The sequence below is a fragment of the Schistocerca piceifrons genome, chromosome 9 (assembly GCF_021461385.2).
Source record: "Schistocerca piceifrons isolate TAMUIC-IGC-003096 chromosome 9, iqSchPice1.1, whole genome shotgun sequence".
NCBI lineage: Eukaryota > Metazoa > Arthropoda > Insecta > Orthoptera > Acrididae > Schistocerca > Schistocerca piceifrons.
The window spans coordinates 136,668,323-136,678,600 of record NC_060146.1 but is presented as its reverse complement, the minus strand read 5'-3'; the positions used below and the strand labels follow the sequence as shown (position 1 = coordinate 136,678,600).

The following is a 10,278-nucleotide window of genomic DNA, read 5'->3' as shown; positions in this document are numbered from 1 at the left end:
GGCGCCATTAGTAACATTGCATGTATCTAAAGAATCTCACTTGTATCGCCACAATCTCCAGATGTACCAAAAGGATGGATTAAAGTTAAGTATTCCAGAAGCTACGTACTTTTCTTTATAGCATTCATTACGTATCCTGTTTCAGACCTTACGCCATCCTGCTTTAGCTTAGCGCGTGCCTTTCGGCTTCCTCTCATTGTGTCTAGGCTGTCTTGTCTAGACACAACACATTGTATATACAATGTTCCAGAATCGCAGACTTGCTGGATTGCAGAAGGCAACGATTATGTTCTGTGCAAAGTTCTTCCGCTATGCGTGTTGTTTGTACTATATAGGCCATACCATACTGTCAAGGTGTCCGATAAATTCCCGCCTTCCACAATAACAAGTTATCCTTCACTGATCACAGCAGGTCCGAAATCTTAGATGGTGGACGGAACATCACTTTCACCCGTATTACTAAGGATCTATCAACGCGCTATATAACGCGCAACGGACAGCATCTTCGTCAGTTTTCGATGGCTCGCCTGAAGATGAAAGGCAGGCGTCCAGTTGACTCATGGAGTGAAGTTTACTACGACTGGCTGCAATCCCGAAATCTCTTCGAACATTTAATTCACCAGGAAAATTTTAAATTTCGCATCTCTGTAAGTGTGTGTGAGTTCCTAAGGGAACAGACTACTGAGGTCATCGGTCCTAGGCTTACACACTACTTAAACTAACTTATGCTAAGGATAACACACACACACACACACACCTGCCCGAAGAAGGAGTCGAACCTCCGGCAAGAGGGGCCGTGCAATCCGTGACATGGGGCCTCAAACCGAGCGGCCACTCCGCTCGGCTCTCTATAAGTATTTTACCTATAACTAAACAGGAAAAGTACACTCTTAAGAACCTCTTAAGATAGTCGACTTTTTTATAAATTCGGCTGCTACTTGCTAGTTGTTTGTTGTTACAAAATACGGCTGAGAAACGCGGGCAGCACGAAAATTTGATTCGGTTCGCAGTTTGGTGACCACTGCTCCAGACTGTTACAGCTAAATTAAGGAATAATACACTCGTTGGTCAACAAAGTGGTGCACTGCCATTATAGTTAATTAACGTTATTAATAGCTTGACGTGAATATAATGAAACATACGACTATAAGAAACGGGTGTGTTATACGGTCATTCAGTCAAACATCTTCAGTTGAAGGTGTGTGTGGGTACAGTGTACATCAACGGAGATAGGTTAAAAGTGCTACTCATCACCAAATGGCTGGTGTGTGTAATTTTCTTGTGTTTCAATTTGTTTACTGTCAGCTCCATTAACTGGACGAGTTACAGTTGCAATGGGTACCTACAGTGTGTGCTAATACAGCAGAGTCAATGTAAATTTTCGCCAGGTTTTTAATAACGTCATATTTTTGTGAATGGTGCTCTGTTATACGTTTTTGAGCAACCCTTGAGGACAAGAAGTGGATTATCAAATAAAAAATACAGTGAGCTGTTTAAAAGAGACTTACTGCTTTTCAGACCTTTGCGACAAGCGAAGTTGCAAGAAAGGCAATAACTCTGGTTAACGTCCACCTGATAGGTAAACGTTTGCTTCAAATATTATTTTTTATTTTGCTTCTGTACACACAGTTTTTGAGTTGTCTACTCATCCATATAAGCACAACACAGCACTTACCAAGATCTCTTATCAATCTATGATCAGCCGTGTGCAGCTTACAATTAGGCAACAGCAAGCCAACATATTCCATTGAAAGTGATGTGGCATTACTACCAAATTATTGCACACTTCATTCGCAGCACAGGGTTTAGTAACTAGAAAAACATTTATACTCACTGTATGTTGCGCTAGGTCTGATGGTCAGGTGGCAAGTTGGGTACGTAGAAACTGAATGGTCGCGAGATCGAATCCTTTTGGGGCCACGAAGTATTTCACACTGCTTGCAACCTAGCCATCACCTCTCAATAATGAGAAGATTCACCATGAAGGCCAGTTGTTTCACATTACACGTTAAAGTGTAGATCCCGTTTTCCTTGTAGATTTACTGTTGTAGCCAGAAAGAGAGAACTAGCATACAAGTTAATACAGAACAGATACAAGAAAAGGACAGCGCGCTACAATGCAGAGATTAGCCACTACACTAGGTTTGTTAAGCCAAGAGCTCTTTACATTTCAGAATGCTTACTACTGAATAAGAGACGAAAAATAGAAGAAGTAGAGAAGAAGTAAAGGACAATCTTAAGAAGCTTATCAGACCACAAAAGTGAAGAGGAAGAATTAATATCTGTATAAACCGGTGTAGAAGATCACAGGCCCTAGACGCGAGAGAAGGTTGACGTTTTATGTGCACCTCTCAAGAAAGAGCGAATGCTGATTCACAAACAAAATCTTCAACTTAATCACCAAACTAAAGGCTACCAAACACTGGATAAAGGAAATAACAAATCAGCCAGAAATAAATCTGGGATAAAGAGGTAACTTGAATGAATTTTGATAACTGTAAGTGGTTCCTGGATAGGTCAAAGTCGGAAAAAATATCGGCTATAAAGAGAAACATTGATTACTTAATTTGCATCTATCCATCAGGATCAAGAGGAATTTGTACACGCTATATTTATTACTCCCAGTACCTCTTCATTTTCTCAATATATTTGTTTGTCAGCGGTCTAGTGATATACATCTTGAGTGTGGTGGCAGTATACCTAGTATAATGTACCACAGCTCCCTTGTAACTGCACCTTTCTTGGAATTCCATTTGTGGATCCTTTTATGTAAATGGTTAATTACTTACCAGTTGACTTATACTAAACTTGCTCCTTGTCCTCTGGTTGTTCAGTTCGCATCATGATCCATATACTGATATCGCACTAGGTTCTTTTGACCACAGATATCTATCAACATGTTTATTTTTCATCATATCCATATGTTCAAGAGTTCTTACTTTACTTCTTATGTTGGTCAAGTAGCTTAAGAAGAAAAACAAAACATTGTTTTATAAGTTGGAGATGATTTATTTTCTACAGTGACGATTACGAGCTACTGCAACAGCTGGAAATGAACATCAGATCTCATATACTCAAATGTATGTTGGAAGTTACTTGCTGGCAGGGCTCAGTGGATGTGAGGGGAGAGGATTGTCAGGACTGGAGCGGCACGTGAATGTGCGAATCTCAGTAGTGGTAGCCACCATAGTAGCCAAGACCGTGGTAGCCGATTGCGCCATATCCCAGACCGTGGTAGCCGAGGCCGTAGTAACCGGCAGCATATCCGGGGTATCCATATCCGTATCCACCGTAGAGTCCAGAAGAGTAGGCGAGGGGGGCGGAGTAGCCGAGGCCGGTGGCGTAGGCCAGGCCGCGCTTCTCCTTGGGGGCGGACTCCTCAGCGGCGAAGACGGCGGCGAACAGGCACAGGACCAGGACCTGCAAAGTCGAGGATGGTATCACGTATAGGAATACTAACCTAGGCACCGCTTCAGTAGCTCAAAACACCAGGAACCTATCTGATTAATCAGAAAGCCCAACTTTTGAAGCTGTGAAGGTTTTACCCAAGGTGCTCCACAGGATTCCGTCTTGGTTCTATCATTATATTTGATATACACTATGGGGAAAGTGTGTATCACCCTCAAGGACGAGGAGATTTTATTGATAGGTGATAGGTAGCTCATCATTGTATATGATAAACTCAGACCAAATGTAACACTCAAGTCGCAGTAAAGGGTGCCAAAAGGGCAGCATCAGTACACCATGTAACCAACACCGACTCAAAGGAAGGCCTAGGCGCTTGTTCGTGACGTCACGTCAGGTAGGCACGGCGAACGCCAGGTCTGATGCAGGCATACTCATAATGGTGGTGTCTCCCTCCCTGACACAGGAAAATGTGAAACTATTGGCGGTAGTTGACCAACACACATTGTTCTGAGAGATTTCTGCAATCAATTAATTGTGAAATTCATTACACTTCTTAACAAATAGTGTACTCCTGAACTTAAATTTCCACCTGTTTTAAGGATTGACATACAAAAATAACTTCATGGTCCAGCAGCAACATAATTCGTGCTTCTGTACCTTATTTGTAAATCTGAGGAAGTTACGTTCGTACTGGGTTGCCTTTACAAGAAACTGTGAACATATTGGTGCTCTTCTTTAGGTATCTTGGTTGACTATGGAGTGAGAAGCACTGAATGTTAATGAAATATCTTGCGATTGTACACGTTGGGGGAGGGATTGGGGGACAGAACAAGAGGCAAAAGAGAGATACTTGTTTTAACAAACAATTTTTTTTATCTTATAAAGTTTCTCCTTTCAGTTGCAAGAGGGGAATATTTATCTTTTCTAATGTGCATGTTCAAAAAAGTTTAAGCTCTGCCGTATACTCGATGTGTGAAGCTATTTTGTTTCCTGTTTAGAATTCCTTTCGTTGAAAACGACTGTAATCTGATGACTGGCACCAGCTGGACATTTACACATGTAAATTAGTTCACATTTCCAGTGACGATGTCAAACGAAAATAAAATAAATAAATAAAAGAAACGAGTTCATTGTAAGGGGTTTGGGGTAAGTTTCGATAGCAAAATGGATCGAGTAAATGTAGTTACTTGAATGCAAATTTTCGAAGCTTGCAATGGGGCGAAACGTCTTCTCATATTGATCTACGTTTGTTTCGACAGGATTCAGTAATACAGAACTATAATCTTCATTTGTAGCTTCACGATAATAAGAAAATCTTTCATCTAAATAAAACTGCAGAATCCAAAACAATACCAAACATTTTGTCCACAAATAAGACATTTATAGTGATAAGCACGCCCAGGCGTTTCTGCCTGCAACAGACATGGCGTTCACCCTCTCTAGCTGACGTGACGTCACCAACAAGCGCCGAGGTCGTCCTTTGAGTCGGTGTTGGTGTAACCACCTCTGGAGGCAATTCGGGCTTGTATTCTCGCGTGCAAACACACATAAAGGTGCCGAATGACGTTCTGCGATATATTGTCCCAAGCATCTTGAGTCTCCAGTTGCAATTCGGCAGGCCCTGCAGACCCTGGACTAAGAGTAAGTTCCCAATTCATCATGTCCCAAACGTGTTCAACAGGCAAGAGATATGGTTATCTTGCTGGCCAGGGCAGTTGTTCAACAACTCAAAAAGCACGTTACGTCGCTGCAGTCGTACGTACGTGCAATGTCCTGCTGAAAAAGCACATCACCTTCCTGTGGAAAAAAGGCAGGAGTACCTGTGTAATGTAGCTACTGGTTATCTTGACCTGCAGAAACATCAAATTTGACCGTGAACTACAACTGATGGCCTTCCCCACAAAAAACCCTGAGATGGAGCCGGTGGACGAATAGGCATTTTACCAGCTCTACATCATACACTCGTATGTCCATTACTCGCATAAGACAGAAGCTTCTCTCATCACTGAACACAACTGACCTCCATTCCACTCTCCAGCCAGCTCTATCACTACGACTAACGCAGAGCAGAAATGGTTGGCTATGCCGTGGTGTCTGTGATAGCCAGGCCAAGGGCACACGGAAGCAGACCGTTCCTAATGGACCCTGAAGCCACAGCAGGTGCGACATGTGGCTGGATTTCGTTCCTGGATGATGTTCAGTCGGCCATTAGCGCTCGCACAATGTGTCGATGTTGACTTAGCTCTGTGCTATGCAGATATCCACAACGTGGTCCAGTGGCGGATACAGGAAAACCTCAAGGAGGGGGCGCTGAAAAAATCTTGAGCTACCTTTAGTTTTACCATGTTCACTTGCTTGGCTGGGTGGTAACGTTGTTGCCTACCATGCACTGGGCCCGGATTCGATCCCCAGCCGGGTTGGAGATATTCTCTGCTGGGTGTCGTATAGTCATTATCATTTTATCCTCATCATTGGCATCAAGTCGCCCAATATACCGCCGACTCAAATAAGACTTTCACTTGGCACCCAACCCGAATGGGACCTCCTGGCCAACAATGCCATTCATTTCGTTTACTTAGTAAAAAGTAATCAAGTCACATGCAAAGTTTAAGGAAGTTTTATTTATACTGATTAGACACATACACAAGACAATGCCATTTTCCTTAAATGATGAATTCTATGCGCCTACTCTTTCTGTAAAATTGCGTTGTCAATAGGACAATCAACGTCAGGGAGAGTGTTCAACAGAGCTAAGTCATTATTTAAGTCTATCCTCCTTCACTGTCGACCTCAGCCATGTCTTTGTACCTCGCAATGTTGCAAAACTTCTTTCTACCGTAGGAATAGATGCAGGTGAAAGCGATGAGCGAATATGTATCTTACGAAATACAATACAAGGGCGAGTTTCCAAGGATGACGCCATCCAGCAGTTTGTGTGGGGAACTTTTATTGCCGTTTCTGTTCCTTTCTAGTGCATTCGATAGAGGTCCTTTACAATAACAATGCGTTTTAGGGAATCTTCTCGAAAGTCACTATTACCGGAGATATACGCAGCAATAGTTTCCCATACCTAACTCATAATACGAGTTATATATGGGAAACTATTGTTGCGTAATTAGTAAAAATATTGTTACGATTCTGTTACGAGACTCGTTACAATATATTGTTACGAATATTTTTACTGAGAAACTAATGTGAATTACTATTATTAATACCTCACACTCAATTGACCACTCTTACTAATCTTCACACTTGTACTTGCTACAACTAGAACTTTTTAGTTATCCACTCTTCAGTCTTAATATTTATGCTTCTGAATGTAAACTAGCTTCCTATTCGGCGAGTAGTCGGTATTTAGAACGCTAAGTATCGTAGGTTCTCTGTACAAAGAAAACAGTAGAATATTCACAACTTATCTCGAAAAAATGCAAGACAGAATAACGTATCGAGATCACTGGAATGGCCGCGACTTTTCTCGTAGTTATGTGCCAGACAGAAACGTATAAAATACAATGACGCGGACGCTCGTGCTACAGAGGGAAGTACAACTACTCGATAACTGACGGAAGAAACGAACGAACAGCGTGCGCCTCCCTCCCCCCCCCCCCCTTCACCACCACCTATTTGCATCCGCCGCGGACCTGGTCACCAGGTGTGGGAATGTTTGACGGACCATTGTTGAAAGCAGCGGCACATCACCAATACAATGTGTCCGACACGTGCAGTAATCTGCCGATATGTCCGTCTAGCTTCCGACAGCCCCACGATACGACTCCGTTCAAATGGCCGGGTATGGATGTACCCTAAAATGATTGTTGCAAATCTTACATGTACATGAATACTTTGCAAATCACATTTTTGCGGGGCAGACGGGTCATCGAATCACCTTCACAACTCTCTATTATTTCAGTCTCGTATAGAGCGCGGAAAGAACGAACACCTATATTTTTCCGTACGAGCTCTGATTACCCTTATTCTACCATGGTGCTCGTTTCTCCCTATGTAGGTTCGCGTCTGCAAAATAGAATATGTATACAGACACATAGCCTGAGATGTGCTGCTATCCAGCACACTTACCAGGTACTTCATCATGGCTGGGGATCGTTGGTTGGCTGCCTCTCCTGCGCTGAAAACTGTGGCGGGCGAATGCTGACGTCTGCATTGGGAGGGGCAGTCTTATATAGAGGCTTCCAGTCCCCGAGGCGTGGCACTGACTGGAGGCCGTCCGGACTCCAGCGGTGACCGCGACATGTTATGCTCCCGTTTGGTGAAACGACTGGTGGAGAGGGGGGGGGGGGGGGGGAGGTGGCGGAGGTAACAGCTGTGAACGATGGTCACCCTGGGCAGCTTGCCGGACACACACCATCTGTCAGTCTCCAACGCGCGCCCCACCTGTTCTCCGCGACCGCTTCTTGAAACACTCCTTTGCGCCACCTGCCCTCAGCAGGCGACCCGCGGATCAAGAAATGTCATCCACTCAGCTGTAGTGACATTTATACGACCCTCAATAGTGTTTGACGTTTGCCATTACAATGTTGTTGGTGCAAAGCGCTTGCGAGCACAGTAAACACTACTATAGATCTTGTCAGTCAATGCTCACAGATATCAAAAGTCTTCCCTATACAGAGTCTTTGTTATTTGTTTGTTTTTGGGGCAGGGGGCAAAGGGAAGGATGGGGAAGGAAGTCGGCTGCTTCCTTTCAAAGGAACCATCCCGGCATTTGCCTGAAACCATTTAGGGAAATCATGGAAAACCTAAATCACCATGGCCGGACGCGAGTTTGAGCCGTCGTCCTCCCGAATGGGAGTCCAGTGTGCTAACCACTAGCCGGCCGGTGTGGCCAAGCGGTTCAAGGCGCTTCAGTCTGGAACCGCGCGACCGCTACAGTCGCAGGTTCGAATCCTGCCTCGGGTATGGATGTGTGTGATGTCCTTAGGTTAGTTAGGTTTAAGTAGTTCCAAATTCTAGGGGACTGATGACCCCAGATGTTAAGTCCCATAGTGCTCAGAGCCATTTGAAGCAGTGTTTTGCTAACCACTGCGCCACCTCCTTCGGTTTCAGGACTTTTATCACGACTCTGCTGACCAGTGGCTGGATAACGAGCATACGCCGAGACAGATACATAATTGCACTGTAAGGCGCCATCGCACAAATAATGTCTCAGAAGGATGGAACCGGAGAATAAATACAATAATGTCAAAAGTTCAAAAAATGTTCAAATGTCGATGAAATCTTATGGGACTTAACTGCTAAGGTCATCAGTCCCTAAGCTTACACAGTACTTAATCTAAACGATCCTAAGGACAAACACACATACCCATGCTCGAGGGAGGACTCGAACCTCCGCCGGGACCAGCCGCACAGGGCCCGAGACCGCTCGGTTAATCCCGCGCGGCGTCCAAAGTTCATCCGAGTGTTCACTCATTAGTGAAAAATCTTCGGTAAGATGCAGAGTACAATGGTCACCAGTTTGAACGAGTAATTTGATAGGAAAAGAAGAAAAAAGTCGGCAATGAAGACTGAAGAAACTATTGCAAAGGTTTTAAAGAAACTCCAAACTGATGGGAACTTGAAACCATTTCTGACGTGTGTGGACAACGCACAGAAATTACAATGACATAGAAAACATCAGAATCATTGAATAATTTGTAAATATCGGAAAGCAGTTTAATGTAATCGTTGGAAATCTTGTAAATATTGTGAATAAATTTAATGGGGGACGCAAAGAGACTACCTCCTCGTGGTGTTCGCTGGAAACGACTCAAACTCGGCCAAATATCTTTTGAAATCTGGAAAATATTCCCTAACAAAAAATAATAAGACTATCTTATAGGCCAAAGCTTCTCTAGGGCATAATCGCAGCATTCGCCTTGAGAGGTTCTTAGAACCAAAAACTATATGGACGGACACCGAACATAAAATCTTTGCAACCGAAACATAGGCAAATGACTTAAATTCATACTTCCGCCCTCCTTTAGAAGATGGGCAGATCAGCATGAAACTGGTAAAGACAAATCAAATTATGATAAAAGAGTGAGTGGTTGCAGTTACGCTATCTTTCAATATACGTTAAGAACAAATTCTAGAAAAACATATGGTAGGTTATAGCAGGCCTGTTGAAGATGGTACCTCTAGCTCACCACCTGGGTTGTGAGCGGTGGTGGGAAAACGGGACTGTCAGATGTCGTTATATAGCGCGGCACGGCCGACCAGTAGCTCAGGAGATGTGAAAACAAAGTGTTGCCTTCAGAGGAATGGCTACGATTAGGTTCGGCGTAGTCTTAGGTAAGAACATAGAGTATATGCGGCATAGTTCTTGAGCGAAGACGCCACACAAAAATTTAACTTGTCTTCTACTTTGCTGACAGCAACAAAACTTTAACATTGTGTGAATTGTGTAAAGATGTAGCAATACCAAGGTTTTAAAGTCCATAACGACGTTAGTTTTCGAATTTTCATTTTTAATGTGAGTTTAATGGTATTCTTGAAAACCAACTTTTGGTACTCATACCACAATTTTCACATGCTGGATTTTGTAGGTACACTCACAAGATTTACTGTAGTTCAACGGTCCTGTGCATTCATTATAAGAAATATTAATAATTCGGTCCTGTATATTCATTATGACAAATATTACAATTTGTTTTCAGGATTTCTTTCAAATTTCAACATTAAATTTTCTCTAATTATTGCTACGTAAATAAACAAATTACGTTTTCGAAAACATTAATGCACTGAAATATACAAACACATCAAGACTATTTCAAGCAAAATTTTCACTCAGATGATGAAGAAAAATTGGCACTGAGCTTGAAAACTCAAAGTTATGGTAAAATGGATTTTAACATTTTATCAAAAAATGAGTGTTAT

At 42.8% G+C, this 10,278-nt stretch overlaps 1 protein-coding gene across 1 annotated transcript; it reads right to left on the bottom strand.

Moving 5' to 3' along the window:
* Window positions 1–2,985: 2,985 nt before the first annotated feature.
* On the bottom strand, window positions 2,986–7,617 carry LOC124717245 (cuticle protein 6.4-like). Its single transcript, XM_047244047.1, has 2 exons — window positions 7,486–7,617; window positions 2,986–3,420 (listed from the first exon to the last, which is right to left on the bottom strand). The coding sequence occupies exons 1-2, from the start codon at window positions 7,498–7,500 to the stop codon at window positions 3,169–3,171; spliced, it is 267 nt and encodes an 88-aa protein (XP_047100003.1). The 5' UTR covers window positions 7,501–7,617; the 3' UTR covers window positions 2,986–3,168.
* Between the last annotated feature and the right edge of the window lie 2,661 nt (window positions 7,618–10,278).